This window comes from Mytilus galloprovincialis, chromosome 13 (genome assembly GCF_965363235.1).
Source record: "Mytilus galloprovincialis chromosome 13, xbMytGall1.hap1.1, whole genome shotgun sequence".
Taxonomy (NCBI): domain Eukaryota; kingdom Metazoa; phylum Mollusca; class Bivalvia; order Mytilida; family Mytilidae; genus Mytilus; species Mytilus galloprovincialis.
In genome coordinates, this window is record NC_134850.1 from 66452153 (window position 1) to 66478170 (window position 26018).

At 32.8% G+C, this 26018-nt stretch overlaps 1 protein-coding gene across 1 annotated transcript in view; it reads right to left on the reverse strand.

The window, feature by feature from the left end:
* Window positions 1–9453: 9453 nt before the first annotated feature.
* The window catches only part of LOC143056071 (uncharacterized), a 44087-nt gene continuing 27522 nt past the window's right edge, over window positions 9454–26018 (reverse strand). The window contains exons 6-10 of the mRNA XM_076229147.1: window positions 23858–23945; window positions 21795–21939; window positions 18934–19098; window positions 13915–14120; window positions 9454–12056 (exon numbers count right to left, since the gene is read on the reverse strand). Coding sequence (XP_076085262.1) covers window positions 13935–14120; window positions 18934–19098; window positions 21795–21939; window positions 23858–23945 — 584 coding nt within the window. The 3' untranslated portion in view covers window positions 9454–12056; window positions 13915–13934. The remainder of the gene's footprint in view (window positions 12057–13914; window positions 14121–18933; window positions 19099–21794; window positions 21940–23857; window positions 23946–26018) is intronic.

Here is a 26018-nt window from a genome sequence, read left to right on the forward strand (position 1 = left end):
ACAGGGAGATTAGGACGAACACCTACAACAACTGGTCCAGTTATCAAATCTGACTTCAGATAAATACGATGGAGAGGAACATCTATACAACCTAACTCTACACCTTGTAACAAAACGGAGGCACCAACAGAAGTCTTCTCGGACAAAGGCAACACACCTTCTAACAATAAAGACTGAGAAGCTCCAGTGTCCCGTAAAATCTTAATAGGCTGAAGAGTGGTATCATCAACAATAGAAACAAACCCATCAGACATAAAGGGTTTGTATTCCTCCATGTAATCACAAAAACTGGACTTAAAAGCCTGACGCGCAGGACATTCCAATGTACTGGTAATATAAGGTGTCGTACAAGCACTGGTCTTCGGCTTATTATCTCGTTCATTCTTCTTCTGGAGTCTAAAACAATCAGCCATCAGGTGACCAATCTTCTTACAATAAGCACAAGTCAGTGACTTCTTCTCAAAAGTATCAAATTTTGGACTAGACATATTATAACTGGACTGACTCTTATTCTGTGGAACAGGCTTACTATCAGTACGCTCAGTGCTTTGATTTTTGTAATTTCCACTGGAAGTATTAACATTTTGACTCTTGAAACTTCTTTTATGTGAAAGAGTATAATTATCTGAAATTACAGCCGCATCATGTATTGACTCAACAGTTTTGTCGTCTAAATGTGTTTTTAATTCTGAATGAACACATTGTTTAAACTCTTCTAATAACATCAATTGTCTTAGTTGATCAAAATTGTTTTTTGTTTTCTTTGAAGTAAGCCATTTATCAAATAGATCTTCTTTTTCCCGAGCAAATTCCACATAGGTTTGCGAATCAAACTTTTTATAAGATCTAAATTTCTGTCTATATGCTTCTGGTACTAGCTCATAGGCTTTCAAAATTTCCTGTTTCACGGTGTCATAATCGGAACTTTTTTCTGATGGAAGTGCAGAGTATATTTCAGCGGCCTTTCCTTCAAAAACACTTTGTAGCATTGTAGTCCAATATGGCTTTGGCCATTTCAAATTATTAGCAATTTTCTCAAACTGTGGAAAATATTTATCGACTGTTTTTTCACAAAATTTTGGAACCAAACGTATATTTTTTGCTGCATCAAAATAATCTGATTTCGACTGGACTTTAGTGTTGCTTTCTTCTTTGACCATTTCAATTTTCAGTTTTTCCATCTCTAGCCTTTCTCTCATTTCAAGTTCTTTTAATTTTAATTCATCTTCTTTTATTTTCTCCCTCTCCTTCATTTCCAGTTCTTTTAATTTAAATTCATCTTCTTTTTCTTTTCTCTCTATTTCCAACCTTTCCTTCATTTCCAGTTCTGCTTGTTTTAATTTAAATTCATGTTCTAATTCAAGCTGTTTTAATTTAAAGGCATCTACATTTTCGACCTTAAGTTCAAGAGCCTCTTCACCTAAAATTTCTGCGTCAACTAATTTGTCTATAACCAAATTTTTTATAATTTGTTTTCTCATAGATACTTTAAAATTTAACTGCAGATGTTTAGCAAGCAACACTAATTCGTCTTTCTTTAAATTATCAAAACTCTCCAGGTCTGGCGTTTTCAAAAATTTACCAGCATCAAATGCCATTTTGTAGAATTTTGTTGGCTAGTTATAATACAAATACTAAACAAATTTTGAATAAAATATTTTTAAGATCCCAGGACGAGCCCCCAATTTCTGTTACGGCCAGAAATCGCCTTTAAATTGTAGCCAACAAAAGACACAAATCAATAGTAAAATTTAACAATATTTATTATACAAAAGTTTACAAAAGGTATTACACAAAATTTACTGTTAACTTAACTGTCAAAATATGAGTCCAATCTGTTATCTTTATCTGTATCCGGAAATCTTTCGGAATCCAATCTGAATATTATGTTCACTACTAAGGTCACAATCCAGTATGATGTTGTTTGTAGAATAAAAGTGTCAATCCAAATGCTGTGAATACTAATGTCTATCAATGTCTATGTCCAAGTTTAAATTATGAGAGTTTAACTTTAGTGTCTGTATATATAGTGTTGTCAATGGAAAATTTCTAGAACACTCTATAATGGAACATTGTGGAAAATCCTGGAAAGTTACAACGGAAGTTTCTGGAATAACGTAGAAGTTTAAATTACGCATCTTTTATAAGGATCATTCTAGAAAGTTCCAATCATTCTGTGATTGTTCCAGTGATTCCTAAACTGCACAATTATAAGATTATTTGGTAAACAACTATCAGGCCATACAACACAAATTAGGCCAACATAAATAAACATAATAATTACAATATCATAACAATCAACATTGTAAACACCAGCAATTAACATCGAAAATACATACAATCAACATTACAAACACTAGCAATTAACGTCGAAAATACATACAATCAACATTGTAAACACCAGCAATTACCGTCGAAAATACATACAATCAGCATTGAAAACACCAGCAATTAACGTCGAAAATACATACAATCACCATTGTAAACACCAGCAATTAACATCGAAAATACATACAATCAACATTGCAAACACCAGCAATCAACATCGAAAATACATACAATCAACATTGTAAACACCAGCAATTAACGTCGAAAATACATACAATCAACATTACGAACACCAGCAATCAACGTCAAAAATACAAACAATCAACATTGCAAACACCAGCAATTAACGTCGAAAATACATACAATCAACATTGTAAACACCAGCAATTAACATCGAAAATACATACAATCAACATTGTAAACACCAGCAATTAACATCGAAAATACATACAATCAGCATTGCAAACAACAGCAGTTAACGTCGAAAATATAGACAATCAACATTGTAAACACCAGCAATTAACATCGAAAATACATACAATCAACATTGTAAACACCAGCAATTAACGTCGAAAATACATACAATCAACATTGTAAACACCAGCAATTATCATCGAAAATACATACAATCAACATTGCAAACACCAGCAATCAACGTCGAAAATACATACAATCAACATTGTAAACACCAGCAATTAACATCGAAAATACATACAATCAACATTGCAAACACCAGCAATCAACGTCGAAAATACATACAATCAACATTACGAACACCAGCAATTAACGTCAAAAATACAAACAATCAACATTGTAAACACCAGCAATTAACGTCGAAAATACATACAATCAGCATTGTAAACACCAGCAATTTACATCGAAAATACATACAATCAACATTGTAAACACCAGCAATTAACATCGAAAATACATACAATCAACATTGTAAACACCAGCAATTACCATCGAAAATACATACAATCAGCATTGTAAACACCAGCAATTAACGTCGAAAATACATACAATCAACATTGTAAACACCAGCAATTAACATCGAAAATACATACAATCAACATTGTAAACACCAGCAATTAACGTCAAAAATACATACAATCAACATTAAAAACACCAGCAATTAACATCGAAAATACATACAATCAGCATTGTAAACACCAGCAATTAACATCGAAAATACAAACAATCAACATTGTAAACACCAGCAATTAACGTCGAAAATACATACAATCAACATTACAAACACCAGCAATTAACATCGAAAATACATACAATCAACATTGTAAACACCAGCAATTAACATCGAAAATACATACAATCAACATTGTAAACACCAGCAATTAACGTCGAAAATACATACAATCAACATTACAAACACCAGCAATTAACATCGAAAATACATACAATCAACATTGCAAACACCAGCAATTAACATCGAAAATACAAACAATCAACATTGTAAACACCAGCAATTAACATCGAAAATACATACAATCAGCATTGTAAACACCAGCAATTAACATCGAAAATACAAACAATCAACATTGTAAACACCAGCAATTAACGTCGAAAATACATACAATCAACATTACAAACACCAGCAATTAACATCGAAAATACATACAATCAACATTGTAAACACCAGCAATTAACGTCGAAAATACATACAATCAACATTGTAAACACCAGCAATTAACGTCGAAAATACATACAATCAACATTGTAAACACCAGCAATTAACGTCGAAAATACATACAATCAACATTGTAAACACCAGCAATTAACGTCAAAAATACATACAATCAACATTGCAAACTACAGCAATCAACATCGAAAATACATACAATCAACATTGTAAACACCAGCAATCAACGTCGAAAATACATACAATCAACATTGTAAACACCAGCAATTAACGTCGAAAATACATACAATCAACATTGCAAACACCAGCAATCAACATCGAAAATACATATAATCAACATTGTAAACACCAGCAATTAACGTCGAAAATACATACAATCAACATTGTAAACACCAGCAATTAACATCGAAAATACATACAATCAACATTGTAAACACCAGCAATTAACGTCGAAAATACATACAATCAACATTACAAACACCAGCAATTAACATCGAACATACATACAATCAACATTGTAAACACCAGCAATTAATGTAGAAAATACATACAATCAACATTGCAAACACCAGCAATCAACATCGAAATTACATACAATCAACATTGTAAACACCAGCAATTAACGTCGAAAATACATACAATCAACATTGTAAACACCAGCAATTAACGTCGAAAGTACATACAATCAACAATGTAAACACCAGCAATTAACATCGAAAATACATACAATCAACATTGTAAACACCAGCAATTAACATCGAAAATACACACAATCAACATTGCAAACACCAGCAATTAACGTCGAAAATACATACAATCAACATTGTAAACACCAGCAATCAACATCGAAAATACATACAATCAACAATGCAAATACAAGCAATCAACATCTCAAATACCAAGAGTAAAAATTTCAATAATCAGCAATCAACATTGCAAACACCAGCTGCAATCAACACCAAAAGTACATACAATTAACATTGCAAATACCAGCAATCAACGTCGAAAATATATATACAATCAAAATTGCAAAAAAACAGCAATAAACACCAAAAATACATACAATCAACATAGCAAAAACTAGCGATCAACGACGAAAAAAACATACATTCAACATTGTAAACACCAGCAATCAACATCCAAAATGCATACAATCAACATTGCAAACACCAGCATTTAACGTCGAAAATACATACAATCAACATTGCAAACATCAGCAATCAACGTCGAAAATACATACAATCAACATTGTAAACACCAGCAATTAACATCGAAAATACATACAATCAACATTGTAAACACCAGCAATTAACATCGAAAATACATACAATCAACATTACAAACACCAGCAATTAACGTCGAAAATACATACAACCAACATTACAAACACCAGCAATCAACGTCGAAAATACATACAATCAACATTGCAAACACCAGCAATCAACGTCGAAAATACATACAATCAACATTACGAACACCAGCAATCAACGTCAAAAATACAAACAATCAACATTGCAAACACAAGCAATTAACGTCGAAAATACATACAATCAACATTGTAAACACCAGCAATTAACATCGAAAATACATACAATCAACAATGCAAACATCAGCAATTAACGTCGAAAATACATACAATCAACATTGTAAACACCAGCAATCAACATCGAAAATACATACAATCAACAATGCAAATACAAGCAATCAACATCTCAAATACCAAGAGTAAACATTTCAATAATCAGCAATCAACATCGAAAATACATGCAATCAACATTGCAAACACCAGCAATCAACGTCGAAAATACATACAATCAACATTACGAACACCAGCAATCAACGTCAAAAATACATACAATCAACATTGTAAACACCAGCAATCAACATCGAAAATACATACAATCAACAATGCAAATACAAGCAATCAACATCTCAAATACCAAGAGTAAACATTTCAATAATCAGCAATCAACATCGAAAATACATGCAATCAACATTGCAAACACCAGCAATCAACGTCGAAAATACATACAATCAACATTGTAAACACCAGCAATTAACGTCGAAAATACATACAATCAACATTGTAAACACCAGCAATTAACATCGAAAATACATACAATCAACATTGCAAACACCAGCAATCAACGTCGAAAATACATACAATCAACATTGTAAACACCAGCAATTAACATCGAAAATACATACAATCAACATTGCAAACATCAGCAATCAACGTCGAAAATACATACAATCAACATTACGAACACCAGCAATTAACGTCAAAAATACAAACAATCAACATTGTAAACACCAGCAATTAACGTCGAAAATACATACAATCAGCATTGTAAACACCAGCAATTTACATCGAAAATACATACAATCAACATTGTAAACACCAGCAATTAACATCGAAAATACATACAATCAACATTGTAAACACCAGCAATTACCATCGAAAATACATACAATCAGCATTGTAAACACCAGCAATTAACGTCGAAAATACATACAATCAACATTGTAAACACCAGCAATTAACATCGAAAATACATACAATCAACATTGTAAACACCAGCAATTAACGTCAAAAATACATACAATCAACATTAAAAACACCAGCAATTAACATCGAAAATACATACAATCAGCATTGTAAACACCAGCAATTAACATCGAAAATACAAACAATCAACATTGTAAACACCAGCAATTAACGTCGAAAATACATACAATCAACATTACAAACACCAGCAATTAACATCGAAAATACATACAATCAACATTGTAAACACCAGCAATTAACATCGAAAATACATACAATCAACATTGTAAACACCAGCAATTAACGTCGAAAATACATACAATCAACATTACAAACACCAGCAATTAACATCGAAAATACATACAATCAACATTGTAAACACCAGCAATTAACATCGAAAATACAAACAATCAACATTGTAAACACCAGCAATTAACATCGAAAATACATACAATCAGCATTGTAAACACCAGCAATTAACATCGAAAATACAAACAATCAACATTGTAAACACCAGCAATTAACGTCGAAAATACATACAATCAACATTACAAACACCAGCAATTAACCAGCAATTAACGTCGAAAATACATACAATCAACATTGTAAACACCAGCAATTAACGTCGAAAATAGATACAATCAACATTGTAAACACCAGCAATTAACGTCGAAAATACATACAATCAACATTGTAAACACCAGCAATTAACGTCGAAAATACATACAATCAACATTGCAAACACCAGCAATCAACATCGAAAATACATACAATCAACATTGTAAACACCAGCAATTAACGTCGAAAATACATACAATCAACATTGTAAACACCAGCAATTAACGTCGAAAATACATACAATCAACATTGCAAACACCAGCAATCAACATCGAAAATACATATAATCAACATTGTAAACACCAGCAATTAACGTCGAAAATACATACAATCAACATTGTAAACACCAGCAATTAACATCGAAAATACATACAATCAACATTGAAACACCAGCAATTAACGTCGAAAATACATACAATCAACATTACAAACACCAGCAATTAACATCGAAAATACATACAATCAACATTGTAAACACCAGCAATTAATGTCGAAAATACATACAATCAACATTGCAAACACCAGCAATCAACATCGAAAATACATACAATCAACATTGTAAACACCAGCAATTAACGTCGAAAATACATACAATCAACATTGCAAACTACAGCAATCAACATCGAAAATACATACAATCAACATTGTAAACACCAGCAATCAACATCGAAAATACATACAATCAGCATTGCAAACAACAGCAGTTAACATCGAAAATACATACAATCAACATTGTAAACACCAGCAATTAATGTCGAAAATACATACAATCAACATTGCAAACACCAGCAATTAACATCGAAAATACATACAATCAACATTACAAACACCAGCAATTAACATCGAAAATACATACAATCAACATTGTAAACACCAGCAATTAATGTCGAAAATACATACAATCAACATTGCAAACACCAGCAATCAACATCGAAAATACATACAATCAACATTGTAAACACCAGCAATTAACGTCGAAAATACATACAATCAACATTGTAAACACCAGCAATTAACGTCGAAAATACATACAATCAACATTGCAAACACCAGCAATCAACATCGAAAATACATATAATCAACATTGTAAACACCAGCAATTAACGTCGAAAATACATACAATCAACATTGTAAACACCAGCAATTAACATCGAAAATACATACAATCAACATTGAAACACCAGCAATTAACGTCGAAAATACATACAATCAACATTACAAACACCAGCAATTAACATCGAAAATACATACAATCAACATTGTAAACACCAGCAATTAATGTCGAAAATACATACAATCAACATTGCAAACACCAGCAATCAACATCGAAAATACATACAATCAACATTGTAAACACCAGCAATTAACGTCGAAAATACATACAATCAACATTGCAAACTACAGCAATCAACATCGAAAATACATACAATCAACATTGTAAACACCAGCAATCAACATCGAAAATACATACAATCAGCATTGCAAACAACAGCAGTTAACATCGAAAATACATACAATCAACATTGTAAACACCAGCAATTAATGTCGAAAATACATACAATCAACATTGCAAACACCAGCAATTAACATCGAAAATACATACAATCAACATTACAAACACCAGCAATTAACATCGAAAATACATACAATCAACATTGTAAACACCAGCAATTAATGTCGAAAATACATACAATCAACATTGCAAACACCAGCAATCAACATCGAAAATACATACAATCAACATTGTAAACACCAGCAATTAACGTCGAAAATACATACAATCAACATTGCAAACTACAGCAATCAACATCGAAAATACATACAATCAACATTGTAAACACCAGCAATCAACATCGAAAATACATACAATCAGCATTGCAAACACCAGCAATCAACATCGAAAATACATACAATCAACATTACAAACACCAGCAATTAACGTCGAAAATACAAACAATCAACATTGTAAACACCAGCAATTAACGTCGAAAATACATACAATCAACATTGTAAACACCAGCAATCAACATCGAAAATACATACAATCAACATTACAAACACCAGCAATTAACGTCGAAAATACATACAATCAACATTGTAAACACCAGCAATTAACATCGAAAATACGTACAATCAACATTGTAAACACCAGCAATTAACATATATCCAATCATCTCAATCGAATATGCCAGCTATTTACATATTTTCTCCTTCTTAATAATGTTCGCTCCTCTGTTACAAAATAACAAGGTTTTTAAAAGTCTGATATATATAGATAGAATATAAATAAAGGAACATAAAAATTGACAAAATTTTTATTGGCACTACATGGATAAAGCTAGAAGATTCCGAATATCTGTCAAAAAGTCAAAAACAAGAGTTGCGAACATCCTTAAACACAGCAGTATACTCTAATTTCAAGTTTTCTTCATGAAACAGTTTATGATATTCTTGACGATAACATGACGTTAAATGATGTATCTGTTAGGTTAAGATTCTTCAAAGTTGGATTACTTCAATGAATGGGGTTTGGGATGGTTGGCGGTTACTTGGTCTGCCACTGGAAAAAGAGTTTACTTGGAACGAGCAGAAATCTTGTTTTGCAACATAAGATGGCAATTGGTAATAGAAGTAACTTGAAAATATCCTGTTTCCATTCGGATAATGACGTGTTATTTAATACTGTTTATGTTATAGTTATTGACCAAGCCAGTCGGTATATACGATTTAATCTGCACGGCTCTGGTGACCATAACTAACCCGAACGACGTAGGAGTTCGTGTTAAAGGGTCATCCAGAGCGTGCAGATTAAATCGTATATACAGATTTGATGTTTTAACACGTCATCAATTTACGTGAACTTTTTAGAAATGTGGACGATTTCCGCAATCCACGGATCCTAGAAAATTTTCTTGTAGGGTAATAAAAGGGGGGAAATACGACTTTGGTAAGTTTTAAATTAGCTTTTATTTTTTATTTAGACTTATTCTAAAATAGCGATTTAATGGTAGATTTTTGTATCGTTTCTGGTAAAATTATTCCCAATTTTTATTTAATTAATGACGATAAAGACTTTAACAAATTGTGTAATTTCAAATGATCGGTGTATGAAAAAAAATCATAACTGAAAGGGTTATTTAGTTTGAATTAATTGCTTTTGAATTTCTTTCTCTCAATGATATGCTTTGAGAAAGATGAACCGAAGAAAATGTTAAATTACCTAAATTTAAAATGTAAAGAAAATACATTTCTAATTTTTTACTCCCTCAACCCCACAAATTTCTTTTTATCTACTGTATTAATTTTTAAGACACGTCCTTCTAAATAAAGTCTGATTGATCGTCTGTTAATCCTCCCTGTTTTGAAATTAACTTAAATATGATCCTCATTAAATTCGATCCAAAAATAGTCAATTTATAGGAATAGATATTCAAAAAGTCGTTATAAATTCCATTGATTCCAAAACTAATTCAAATCAAATTTTTGTTATTCGGATATTCTAAGATACATTTCTTGTTTGGCAGAAATATCCGAAAATTGTTTTTTCTTTCTGACTTTAAATAAAGGCAACAGTAGTATACCGCTGTAAATCCATGGACAAAAAACAAAATCGGGGTAACAAACTAAAACTGAGGGAAACGCATTAAATATAAGAGGAGAACAACGACACAACATTAAAATGTAACACACACAGAAACGGACTAAGCATTAGACAAACTCCTATGAGAACAACAAATATAACATTAAAACCAAATAAGTACCGTGACACGTCTTATAGTAATGTGAATTTTACACTCAAAAATCAGAGAAAACAAACGACACAACGGAAACACAACGTTAATATGTAACACACACACAGAAACGACCTGTAATATAACAATGGCCATATTCCTGACTTGGTACAGGACATTTTTAAAGGAAAAATGGTGGGTTGAATCTGGTTTTGTGGCATGCCAAACCTCCCTCTTTTATGGCCACGTGAAATATAACATTAAATGACAACACAACATTACAGGGCTACAATGTAAATAAATTGGAGAACACAATTGACAAAGAAACACACGAATAATAGCTAATAAAAGGCAAAAAGTTTTAAATTTTAATACGCCAGAAGTGCATTTTGTCCACACAAGACTTACTAGTGACGCCCAGATACAAACATTTGAAAGCCGAAACAAGTACAAAGTTGAACAGCATCGAGGACCAAAAGATCAAAAAATGGCCAGGTTTTTCTGTTAGGTACCAGAACATCCCTATTATTTAGAATAATTTATACGTATGCAAACAGTAAATTTTATAAAATGACTATATAAAAGATGTACATGATAAAACTGAAGTATTAACTAATTACAGGAAACAACCAATATACATTACATAACCCGACAGTTGCAACACAAAAGGTAGACACATCCAAACGTCAAAGCCAAGTGATGTCATACAAAACACTGATTTAAGATTTACGTTGTACACAAAATATGATGAAATATTTTATGTCCCAGCTTAGATAATAAAAAAAGGAATGAGAGCTAGACCTTTCTTTTTTTCCTATTTTGAGACTACGATGTTTGTACAAAGTTCAACTGTCAAATTGTCGTAGTTTTAAGGCAGATTGCTGATTCAGGGATGGGGGCGAATAGGTCGTTCACCCTTGGATTGGACAAAGTATCGTGTTTTAGCATAATACTATAATAATATTGCTTTTAGTCTCGCTACACCTTTGCTGTGCATTATCCAGATTATAACACAGTAAGAACAAAGAGATTTTACCCATGTCATGTGTTAATCATATCAAAGAACATTTGTACAGTGATAGTTCGGATAATATTTTCTGCATCCAAGTTCAATAACAACAGAATATAAAACAGTTCATTGAATGCCGACATGGAACTGGTCTTCTGATAACTGTAAAAAAAAAATGAATAAATCATTATTTGTGGTTTTTTTTTTAAATTATCAGTGATTTTTTTTTCGAAAAAATATACTTATTCTAATTAAACAAATTCCTGTATTAAACAGTCCTGATTTCATCTAGCCATACATGTAACTTGTTTGTTTTTATATGAATGTACTATGATTACATTGTGCATAAAAGTTTCCGGAAATTGGCATTACTTTTCCGGGTAAAAAAGATGACGTTTCCGGGTAAAAAAGTCTACGTTTCCGGAAATAAATACCATACTTTTCCGGAAAATAGTAACGATTCCGGAAAAAATAAATTATTACTTTCCGGGAAAAAATTAAGGAATATATACCTGTTGAACGAAAGCAAAGTTATAATAAAAATGAATTAAATATTTATTAAGTTAATATAAGTCATCATAACATGCAAGTAAAATTCATCATTAAATTATCATGAATTAAAGCGTATGTTTAAAAGTCAGCGCTTCTCAGATATATCTTGACATGAGTTTATAAATCAGTTCTTACAGAATATTTGTAGCCAACACGCAGCAGTACATTCATCGTTTACAAGTTTTGTGTTTTGTTCAACAAGGAAGTCCATTTTCTCCTTTTCATATATATTCGAGCGGGTGCTTTAATAGATAAAGTTCTCATCTTTGTGTATGATGTTGTTTGCAGTTTTAAAAGCACATCAACAAAGACAAAAATGTTATAATAAGATGGCTAGCGTAAAACTGCTTGTTCAAGTGGGCACAAAAAGACTCGGCGCCATTCGTTTTTCTCTTTTCCTAGGAAACATTCATTCAAAACAAATAATTTTAACTGGGTTTCTCAAAGAAGTTTAACTAATCCTTTAATTACCAGAGTCAACTGGTTTTATCTAATATATTGTAGATATAAGATCCGAACCGTTTTTGTATAAAAAAAATATAAAACAAAAAATTTATCTAACATATATTCTAATATTTATAAATTACTACCAAGTAAATTTCCGGAAAAGTAATAAATACAAATTCTGGAAACGTATATTTTAAGTTTCCGGAAACGTAGTATTGGAACTTTGAAAAATTAGCGAGACGCAATACGCCTCAATTAGGTAATCTTATTTAATCTAAATATATTATTTCACCACTTTCCGATATGACGTGCTAGTTTTACGGACGACATAAACAACTACTACTTCTTACCGAGTGCAGTTCAAGTTTGAAATACGCATGTAACATCAGTCTTTGTGAAGCAAGTTTAGTAATATCGGTTCTCTTTTTTTTCCGACGTAGTCGGTATAGTTTCGGTTTGTGCCCTTTGAACTTAAGGACGATGCATGCTCGAAAATCCTTTCTGTGATTGGACAAAATGCTGTCATGGTGAATGATTTGGTTGTGTTTGAAAAAACGTCTCGTTAATTATATCGTGACGGAAAGCAAGTGAAAAACTATAAATATTTGACCTAGATCTTACAAAGATTTATATTTTTATTAAAATAATTGTTTCTCCAATAGCTCTTTGCATCCATGACAGCTGTTTATTCGGGACAATTATATAATTTTTAATATAAACTTTGTTGTTTCTTATTTGCTATTAATGACTTTTTTCAAAGTACTACGTATTCCACAAGTATTTCTTTTTTCATATCTTAATGTTGCTGTCATTTGGACAATTTCTAATGTCTTTGACGGTCTCTGTTAATTTTGTTTTTATATTTTTGTAGAATCTGTCTTTTCGTTTTGGAGCTTGATATCTGCTATAAACCTCCAGGTATATTTTTTTATTTGTGTGACTGTCGTTAGGTTACTCGCTCATTAATGTTTACCCTACATATCCTTGTAATATATGTATTCACACTATTCTATTTACATACATTTGTACTTGTTTTGTTTCCTATTTGTCATTTTGAAGACTTTGATACGTGTCAAACGATCTCTGCAAGTTATAGTACTCCCATGCAGCATTGGCAGCTTCGGAGAAATGTTCCATGCGGGATTGTAATGCAGTAACCAGGACATTTTCCTTCGTTGATATATTAAACATGCTCTTAGAGAACAGATTACCTTCCTCAGACTCAGTCTAAAATAAAACGGTTTGCATCGTCAAGATTAAAGTTATTGTGGGTGAACTATTGATTTCTGCAATCAGGAATTTTACAATACAAAATACAGATCATAGGCAATCAAAGAGAGGCGAATAAAGGCAGGGTGCCTGATCCCTGAAATCGGGAAAATATCATTTTTGTCACAAAACACGTCCAAAAAAATCCGATATCAAAATGTTTGAGTTAAAGTTTAAATTGTTAACATCAAAATTTATTTGGATGCATTCTAAACGACCAACGCTGAAGCATTGTCAATTTCTTTCAAAAATCAAATACAACAGCGGATGTATAATATCTACGTTGGAAGGTCAGTGTTCATTCAGGATGAAATGTATGCCGACATTGTTGAAAAATATAAAAATAATTTTTAATCGCTTGAAATATGAGAAACGATCAGCTCACAGCGCTGTTCTTGTTTTTTATGGTTGTACATTTTTTTGTACTAATATAAGTTGCTTCCGGCAATTTTCATGCACAGAAAGTGGGTAAAATAGAACAGCCACTCGCATGGTATACCCACCCTCGCTTCAGTTTTGTAATTTGTCTAATTAGAATCGAAATAAATTATTATAAAAGCCATAGATTTGTTGTAAATTTACATATGGCCTGTTCCGTGATATTCGTTAATTTTATCCCTCGCTAACGCTCAGGATAAAATTTGAATGTCACGGCACATGCCATGTGTAAATTATATGGCTTCCATGAATTATTTCTTAAATAGAGAATAAGTCTTAAATGAATTACAATCAACAATGTATGCATTTTCAACATTTCAAAACACAAAATTCCTTGCCATTTTATTTCTGTTGACCATGCTGGATAGTTATGCCCCACCACAGCACAGGAGGGGACATTACGTCTTACCCTTGTCACAGTGGGTATGGTTGTCCTGCGAGAGAACGTTATGTGATGGTGATTCGGTCCTGACGGGTGCTGGTGATCAATGAAAAAATGTAAACAAAGACGAAAATGATGATTTTTGACGTTTTCACTCATAAAAAATAGAAGAAAACAGTTGAGATTTTTCAATTTTGTTTCTTATGGGTTCATATATAAACCATTAAAAAGTAGACCCTCTAAACTGTTTCAGTAAGCGTAACACAAAAATGCTCATTTTCAGAAAATCTAGAACTGAAAAAAAAAAAAAATGCTCATAGAGTCCGCTTTCTATACCGCAATCCACACGGCAAAACTATTGTGTGAAAAAACATTGCAATTTATTAAAATTTAGCATTTTCTCAATTTATTCATGTCCTGATACTGTGCTGGTGGGTCCTGTCATTGTGCTGGTGGGTCCTGATACGGTGCTGATGATTTTGGATAAGAAGTTGGTCATATTTGAAACAAATGTTAAAAAATTAATAAAATTGGGCAGATAATTGTTGTCAATAGGATCTATGACTCCTATTTTAGCTCTTGTGCATCCATTTGGCTGTTTAATATGTGTTTTCAAATGATCGTAACTTGTATTACATAATTACATAAAAGGGCAACATCTTTCGTCCAATATAAGATAACAATATATAGTATCTAAAATAAGAATAGTTTTATTAAGATATTAAATGCCCCTTACATTGATGCTTCAACATTGATCAAAGCCCATGCCGCATAGTCATGTTTGTTAGCGCTCCGCATACCCCTCCCCACTTCCACCCAACCAACCCTCCTCATTTCCTCCTTCATTGTTACAGTGGTGTACCAACACAACAATTTATCACATAAAATAATAACACAAAGACACACATTATTGAACAACGAATGCTCACAGGTACTGAAAGCTAGTTCAAAGCCGCATTTTCAACTAATAGATAAACCATGTTCTCATATACAAAAATCCTAATCGTGTCGATTAAAAAAGTCTCAAAACTTAAGTTCACATTTTAATGTTTGATGAAGCAGAACTTGAAAAGTGTGCAGTGAATCTTGTGCTCACAACAGTTATTGTCATAATTATATTTACATAAGACTTATAAAGGAATTAAGAAGGTAACAAGAAATATTTTACAGTTCAATTTAATGATCATGAATGGAAGGAAATGGTACGGAAGTTTACATAGGACTAAAAGAAATTGATAGTATTTTTTGGCAAAAGACTTAAACGCTTCTTTGCATTATATAGGAGAGCTCTTCTATAAAAGCATGCAAAGAAAAACTTTGATTGACTTGCTTGCTATGTTTGCTTGGATGTTTTCAAACAATACTTTAGTAGGTAGGAGGAGTTGCAATACATATTGGGATTTGATTGGACAAATTCAAACTGACAGGAATTGAAGTTAATGTTTATTGTCCAAACAAATTCTAGTATATAGTAAACAGACTACTTACCTGTCGTTTATAAACATCCAAACAATCATAGCAAGCAATTTGATCAATAGTTTGCGTTTGCTTTGCATATATTTATAAAAGAGCTGTAAATTCTAAAAAAAAATTCTTGTTGTCGTAGATGGTTAAATCCTCAACAAAATCTCAATAACTTTGTTGGAACGAATAAAGGTTTTAAATCAAATTTTCGTGGACTTTTTAGTTTCCACCCCGACGAGGCAAGTTAGCTCGTATGCTGTTGCACCTGACGCACGGAAACTTTCACATTTCCATCTTCTTTTCTGAAATATTTTTTTGTATTTAAAATGATTCGTTGTAACGAGAATATTTGTGGTGAATGGAAACTGTGGGGTCAAAATCTTAAATTGCTTATAAATGTTGCTGGACCCAGTTTCGTTATCTGATCTGAATTTTCTGAATTTTCTGAAATGTGCAAGGTAGATAGACATCAGTCTTTTAATTTTTTTTACTCGGTAAGTTATGCCCTAATTGTTTGAACTTTTGCAATATTAAAGCCGATTTCAATGAGTGTGTAGACAAAGGGAATGTCTTTGGTTATCTTGCTTGCTGAACAGAAAAGTCAGTTTTAGGTTATGTAAACTACCCTACTTTAAGAGTATACTAGTCTGAGAAATGACACATCTTTCTGTCTGTAGGACCAGGTTTCTTCGAAAGGAGGGTAGTATACCTTACCTAACAATGACTTCACGGTTTAGCTAACAAGCAAGCTAACCAAAGATATTACCTTTGCCTACATACTCAATTGAATCGGCTGTAACTAAAAACTCGAATACATTTTAACAGACAGGGGTCATGTTTGTTGATGAATATTGTTTTTCCTAGATTCACTCTTGAAAAATCATTTGGTAACATTTGGTCAAATAATTTCAGAAAAGATCTTTTTGTAATTGCGGACACCAAGACAATACATGAACCTCACACGACCCCTCGACACAGGTGAGCTTATATATGATCTTATAGCGATTCGGGTTGATAACCAGTTGAAATTAAGCCAGTTTTTTGTGTGTGTAGATTTGTATTGTTTTATAAAAAAGAAGATGTGGTATGATTGCAAATGAGACAACTATCCACAAAAGACCATAATGACACAGACATTTAAAACAGCTATAGGTCACCATACGGCCTTTAACAATTAGCAAAGCCCATACCGCATAGTCAGCTATAAAAGGCCCCGATAAGACACTGTAAAACAATTCAAACGAGAAAACTAACGGCCTTATTTATGTAAAAAAAAAAAATCTATATTTTTGCTCTCCATTTTTATGCAAAACCTTTTACATTTTTATTTTATGGGTTATTGTTGAAGGTCGTACGATGACATATGGTTGTTAACACATACTTCCTTTGGTTTCTTATGGAAATTTGTCCATTGACAACAAACATACACATCATCTACTTTATATAAGTATTGTAAAAATTACAACGTATTTTGGTGATCTTGCAAAATGATCGTAATCCCGAAAATCGTAATCATATTTTCTTATCTTAAAAGGGGGCAAGAAGGGTTCCATGAACAGGCCAATAAATAAGATTACAGTTAATTTAAAAAAAAAATAATAAAAAAATAGGGGTATTTTTTCTCTCATAATAACAGTAAACAGATTCACAACAATGTCAATTTCAAGAAAGCAGACAACAGTTAATTAGTCAATAACAGTACAGCATCAATGATCTTGAATATATGCCACTTTTAACTAAAATATAAAGGCACAGAACCAGGACATAGGAGCACAGAACCAGGACCGTTTTTCTTATCACCAGCACAGCGTCAGGACAATTCCGTTTAACGAACTTGCACGACTTTTGCAATATAATATTGTTGTAATATACTTTGCATGGTACTTGTGACGCATCAGAGAAAAATTAAGCAACAAAACAGTCGTTTTATTGCCGTTCTGATACAATGTAAACAAACCCACCAGCACCTGACAGGACAAAATCACCAGCACAGAACGTTCTCTCGCAGGACAACCATACCCACCGTGCTTGTCCGTCTATATATATACATGTGCGTCCGTAAGTCAGTCCAGAAATTGGTTTCTTTTCTCTTATGTTATTTTGCCTAATGTTATGAAACTTAAACATAATGCTTATTACCGCAAAATACAGAATTTGGATGGCGTAACTTTTACCGTTTCAGAGATATGCCTCCTTACAAATGGAAAAAATGCTGAATTTTTCTTTTATGTTCTCTAACTTAACTTTGCCTCTAACAAATGTTATGAAACTTATACATACTGCTGATCACCACAACACTCAGATCAAGTTCGAATTTGGGTGGTGACACAGTTCTTAAGTTATGTCCCATTATACACGTTATATGAAAGCGGGGGCATCATCTGTGTTCCATGGACACATTTTTCATTTATTACATATAATTTGATATTCATCCTAACCCATGGTCTAGTTTAATAAAATGAAATAACTTAATCAATGAAGAAGTACCGCTTTGTTAAACTCTTGGTCATCCGTATTTAGTTCGTCTTCTGACATCCAAAAAGAAGCATTCCACATGGCCCGCAAGTGAAACCTAGCACGTGCACCTTCAATATGCATTCCTATAGCAGGAAACAACCCTCCCGATGGATAAGTGATTTGTGTCGACCCAATCTGAAATTAAATGAGTTTATATAGTTTGTATTAGGAGTGATCATGAGATAAATGTTATGCGTAATGAACAGCATATATATAAACGGTTCAAATTACTGCACAAGATGCAAATTGAAAATTACTCTTCAGTGATGCTCTAATCCAAAATATTTTAAAGTCCAAAACCTATTGTGAACGTTCAAGAGCTGATAATTCTTATATGATTTGCATATATCTATAAATATTTGAAACGGATTGGTCAGTGGAAATATTGTTTTTCCTTGGTTTACACTTCGATAAACCATGTTTCCCAAACTACTTTCATAACCTTCACTGTGATCTATTCATGCGCGATACACATGCATGCAGGGATCCAATCTCCGTTACTTGTACGCTTCAAATTCGGATAATATCTCAATAAAAGGAAGTGTTTGAGGTAATTGCTATTTTATTTTAGATTCTGTTGCATTTATCGAACAATTACGTATTTTAGAAAGTCATTATGGTGACTAACTCCTTAGTTACGACATGTCAATTGGGCATATGATCAGGCGCGGATCCAGCCATTTTAAGGGGGGGGTTCCCAACCCTGAGTAAAGGGGGAGTTCCAATTATATGCTCCCATTCAAATGCATTGATCGGCCGAAAAAAGGGGGAGTTCCAACCCCAGGACCCCCCCCCCCCCCCCCGATTCCGCCACTGATGATGGTAAATAGTAGCCATTAAACAACAAATTGTTAATTACAAATCGCGAATGTTTGTGAGTTATAAGGATTAAACATATTTTTTCTAGAAGTTATTGATGTGTAAACCGGGGCGCATACTCACACACTTAACCTAAAAGTCATTCAGTTTGTTAGTTACATTGTAATCGCCCCGGTTTACACATCAATACCCTCTGGAAAAATGTGTTTAACCCTATCTATATTACAAAATGAATAGAGTTGAAATTTGGTGTCGTGTTTTCTTCTTTCACCTAAAATCCACGAATATTGTTTTATACCACAAAGGGGTAATGACCAGCGTAGTTTATTATGTGTTCATTTCAAGATCTTTTGGGGGGTATTTGGGGGTTAAAATCGGAAAACAGTTAGTTCGGATCGACCGTCCTTCACGAAGTTCGGCTCTGAAATTTACATGCCGTCATCAGTTTTGTCATTGCACGTCTGCCCGGCAAAATTAAATTTTATTTCGTAGCAAATACGGTTAATTTTGACCTTACACTTCAAAAAGATTTAAGATCTAAATATCATCTTACACCAAACGTACATGTAGATATCCCCAAAATTATGAACCAAAGTATATTTCGCGGGTATACTATTTTCTTGTAATAAGTTAAAAAAGGAACAAACAAAAATGTATTTAAGTATTAGAGCTATGCATGATGGAGAAACATAATAATGTTAATTTATGTCTTACATTTTGGACAATGACATATAAAAGTAAGAAAATGTGGTATGATTGTTAATGAGACAAATCTCCACAAGAGACCAAATGACATACATGTAGTAAAGAAATAGAAAATTAATATAATGGAATATGTAAACGTCTCTCTCACAAGCAAACAAAACACTAACTGTAAAAGTATAAGGACATACACTGCAGACACGTGAACACATTATACTGCATCCACACAGCATGAGTAACAAACCCAGTAAATATAAGTAGATGCTCCAAAGACCCTGTGTCGCTCACCTGATATTTTTATTTACAATTATGCATTCAATAATGCAACCATTATACTTTTGCTTTAGTGTCAGAGATCTAAGTCAAAAACTGCATCCCCCCCTTTGTTCTATTTTTAGCCATATCTACCATTTTGGTTGGCAGGCAGGGTCATCAGACACATTTTTAAAACTAGATACCCTAATACTGATTGTGTCCAAGTTTGGTTAAATTTGTCTCGTTTGTTTCAGGAGAAGATGTTTTGTACGATTACAAACAATTACAAAATCTTGTTAAACATTTACTATAAAGGCCAATAACTCCTTAAGGGTTAATTGACCATTTTGGTCATTTGACTTATTTGTAGATCTTACATTGCTGAACATTATTGCTGTTTACAGTTTAAATATATCTATAATAATATTCAAGATAATAACCAAAACTGCAAAATTTCCTTAAATTAACCAATTCCGGGGCAGCAATCCAACAACGGGTTGTTAGATTTGTCTGAAAATTTTAAGGCAGATAGATCTTGACCTGATAAACAATTTTTCCCTGTCAGATTTGCTCTAAATGCTTTGGTTTCAGAGATATAAGTCAAAATCTACATTTTACCCCTATGTACTATTTAGCGATAACAGCTATCTTGGTGGGCAGGCGGGATCATTGGACACATTTTTAGACTACATACCCCAATGATGTGGGCAAGTTTGGTTAGGTGTGGTCTAGTAGTTTCAGAGGAGAAGATTTTTGTAAAAGTTAACGACGGACGACGGACGCCAAGTGATGAGAAAAGCTCACTGGGCCCTTTGGGCCAGGTGAGCTAAAAATAAGAAGATGTGGTATGATTTTTAATGAGACAAATCTCCACAAGAGACCAAATGACATAGTAAAGAAATAGAAAATTAATATAATGGAATATGTAGACAGCTCTCTTACAAGCAAACAAAGCACTAACTGTTAAAATATAAGGGCACACACTACAGGCACGTGGTTTTCATTGTTCCATTATCATATAGGAACTGATCATGATATATTATAAAAAAAAATACCTTTTCACCGTTCAATGTGAAGAAGACATCCACTTTGGAGTTCTCTAGTGTGTCGGTTGACGGGAATACAATACCGCAACCAACGATATCGCCGATGTTTGCTTTTGCACCAAAAGGCGAACCAAATCCTGCTGATTTAAACAATCTATGCAAAAAAAGAAAACCCTCATTTGTAAGAATATCATATATAAGGTTTGAAATACCATTGCCGACAATTAACAGAGGTAATTATATCTAAGATAATAAGTGACTCTTATCTATCACATGTTCGCTTGTTACAATCGTTTGCATAAACATATTCTAAGCCTATCACTATCAGTATCATGGATTACTTTAGTTCTAGTTCACTTAAGTACTCAAAGAACATTAATGAAACTGTTTATTACAAACGCAATACTGACCTTAAGATTGATCTCCTGAACCCATATTTACACCTTCAAATAAGTAAATTATCCTGATGGCTATTCGATATAATTATGTTAAAATTGTCGTAGCCACACATCCATCCTGTTCCCCCCGATTGTGACATAACAAATTACAACCTATCGCTGAAATTTAAGTTTCCATGAGCAATATGATGGTTACCACTAAGGCACCTGCGCTTATTCCTGTTTTGTTTTGTTTTATGGGATGGATACCGTAATTGACATGGCAGCTTTTCAATTACACCACGTGATCACGTGAGACCGGATGTGGTAGAAGATCAATTACCAATTAGCATACAAAATAAATTCGCTCAATGTGGAACAATCAATGCCTATGTGTTGTAATGGATGTGAATTTGATGGTCTCCCTTTTTTAGATTTACATTACTATTTTCTAATGTAATGTTTAATTTGATTTAAAATTATTACAACACACAGTATTTTTTAATGAACTATAAAATCATTCAAATTTATAATCAATTTACATTTTATATAATATTTTTTGAATATTCATTTATTCAATATTTCCAAAACTTTATCTTAGAAGGCAATAACGTGTTCCTTAAAACTTGATCAACAGTTGCTGCGATGGGGAGACACACACTCTCAACTATAAAATGATTCAAATTTATAACCAATTTACATTATATATAGTTTTTTTTATATAGCATTTTTATAATATTCATTTATTCAATATTTCCAAAAATATATCTTAGAAAGCAATAACTTGTTCCTTAAAACTTGATCAACAGTTGCTGCGATGGGAAGACACACGTACACTCTCAACGTGTATGTTCCGGCAGTAAGGCTGCCACTCATCTTGAGTCTAAATTTGGCAACAGTTTGCCTTGATTTCACTCGAAATACTTATCAGCAACTACTTAAATTTGGCAATATTGTGGTATGATTTACTAAATTCTAAAACATGCAGCATGTATATATTAAAAACCTTTACTTTTTGAATTACTATTCTATTAGTTACACAGTGTGCAATTGTCCTAATACGAGCATTTATCGGGTCAATAAAATTCATATCGGGTGAGGCGAAATGTATGGGAAATAATAATCATCTTTAAGAATATATGAATAATATGAAGAATAAATAAACTAGTTTAACCTGCTACATTTGATATTTGCCTGTCCCAAGTCAGGAGCCTGTAATTCAGTTGTTGTCGTTTGTTGCTGTAGATCATATTTGGTTTTCGTTCATTATTTTGTACATAAATCAAGCCGTTTATTTTCTTGTTTGAATTGTTAACAGTTCGGGGTCTTTTATACCTATTTATGCGGTATTGGTTTTACTCATTGTTGAAGGCTGTACAGTGACCTATAGTTGCTTATTACTGTGTCATTTTGTCTCTTGTGGAGAGTTGTCTCATTTGTAATCAAACCACATCTTCTTATTTTTAGAACTATTTATCTATTTACTAACCATAAGAAAAAAAGAATATTTGTAAGAGGCAAAAATAGCCTGGTGTCTAGTTTTTTCCTCATTTTGTCCTGTTTTAGAAATTTCAAAGTGTCAACGAACTATTACTGATACATAACGCGTAGTGAAGGACATGGATCGCATGTTATAATGTCCTGTGTAGGGAGCTTTAAGAGGTCTTTAAAATTAATAAATCATAGATTTCGTACTTTCCATCATCAACATGAAAAGCTACAGATCCGTCACGCCAACCAGGAGCTCCATGTACACCATATGACTCTGAAACAACTCCTATCCCTAAAATACAAAACAAATTTAGTATTATATACATTATAAAAATAGGTATTTCTTTTATTTAAAAGAGGTAGGGCCAATTTCTCCTGATTTTTTTTATTCACAGCAGGGCCAATTTCAAAAAGTGCTGAAGGAATAAAATTAACGGTAAAAACAAGAACTAAAAATGTTTTTGATCAATATCTCGATTTTTATATATTATGATATGTCTGAAAAATAGTAAATATAAGAAACGATGAAAATCAAATATGCTGACTTTACCGTGTTTTTAGGTTGTAAAAACAGGGAATCCCCCGAGAAGGAAATTCCAAACCAAAGCAAAGTTATGACTATTTATCATTTCATTAAATAAAAAAGTAATGTGGTGCTTGTTGTGTACATTACCAATATTTCCGCTATTACTGTTTCATCTTTTTCCAATCGATAGACTCGTATAATATTGTTTATTCTTAATTATTGCTTGCTCATATTAATGTATTTTAATTTATTGTTATTCGGAGCGGACTTAATAAGCATGGTTTACTTGTGTCCTATCAATTTTACTTTGAGTATATAAAATATATTTAAACTAAACAAGAATAGGTAATTCTTTGACCGTATAATTTAGAAAAAATAAAATGTTGACGTAGAGATATGTCGCACCTATATGTAATGTTGGCAGTACAATGTTTAATAAGATACCTTTTCGAAAGTTTCAAAGTAAATAGACTAAGAATCAGTTACTGAAGAGAAAGCAGGGCAAATAATTACCATGGAATTAAAATCTGATAATGCTAATACAACTGCATACCAAGCATGATTGACTTACCATTGGTGGTTCCCCTTCAACCAAATATAATCAATATTTTGAAAGGTTTCAGAATCTTCTCGAGTGATTAAAAAAAAACCGGCAATCAAGACGAGAATCAATTTTATCATAACTAATTTTCCATAACCCTGCGACCACTAGGTCGATGTCACTGCTGGTGGAGGTTTCTCTCCCAGAATGTATCTCTAGCCCAGTGTTGACATGATTTATCAATGATATGGTCATTATTATAAATTATCTATGTACAAAACTTTGAAATTTAGGAAATTATTACCGAAAGGATAGGTTTTCTTAGCTGTATTTAGAAAAAAAAACTTTCGAAATCTTGGGTCTTCAATACTCTTCAACTTCGTACTTTATTTGGCCTTTTTTTTATTCGAGCGTTCCTGATGAATCTTCTATGTTTACGAAACGCGCGTCTAGCGCACAAACATTTAATCCTTATATCTATACACATGATACAGTCCGCCTAAATTTAAACACCACCTATTTTCAGTACATCGATTTTTTTTTCATTTAAAAAAATCAGTTAATCCTCGAAAAAGAGAAAATATTCATGTAGCAATGTTGATAACATATTCCATAATCAAACCATAAACTTAAGTGTGGTCACTTATGCAGGTTCTGTGCATTTTAATTTTTGCGTTTATAGAAATAGTGAAAATTACACAAATCAGAAACGGAATTTAGGTTTCACTGTGATTTTATTTTTTTACAACAATTAAACACCCAATACCAGTAAAAGTCTCTACAAATAATCTTTGGTATGCTCGGCAAATTTAATGTCAATATTTGAGTCAATAGGATGTGTAACAACCTCTCTTCCGGTACAGTCTTTAACAGTTCCATAACACGGCGTCTCATACTCTGTACAAGCCTTCTGAACTTTAGTTGAGGAAATCTATTCCATTCATCAACAATTTCCCCTCTTAACTCGCCAAGATTTTCCATAGGTGGATCTCTGCAATTGAGATATCTGCCAATGGCATCTTATACATGTTCGCTAGGGTTCATGTCTGGAGATATGGAAGGCCAAATGATAGTGTCAATTGCTTCTTGCTCTTTGTTCTCGGTTACAATCCTTGCCCTGTGTGGTCTAGCGTTGTCGTCCATGTACAAGGTTCTTGACGCTAGTGGGGTATTAACAAAATGAGGGACTACAATGTTTCAGAACACCAAATCCCTGTATGCCTGTCTGTTCATGTTACTCTGCACAATATGCATACCCAGCTTACAACAGTATTAGAAGAAACCCCATACTGTAACAC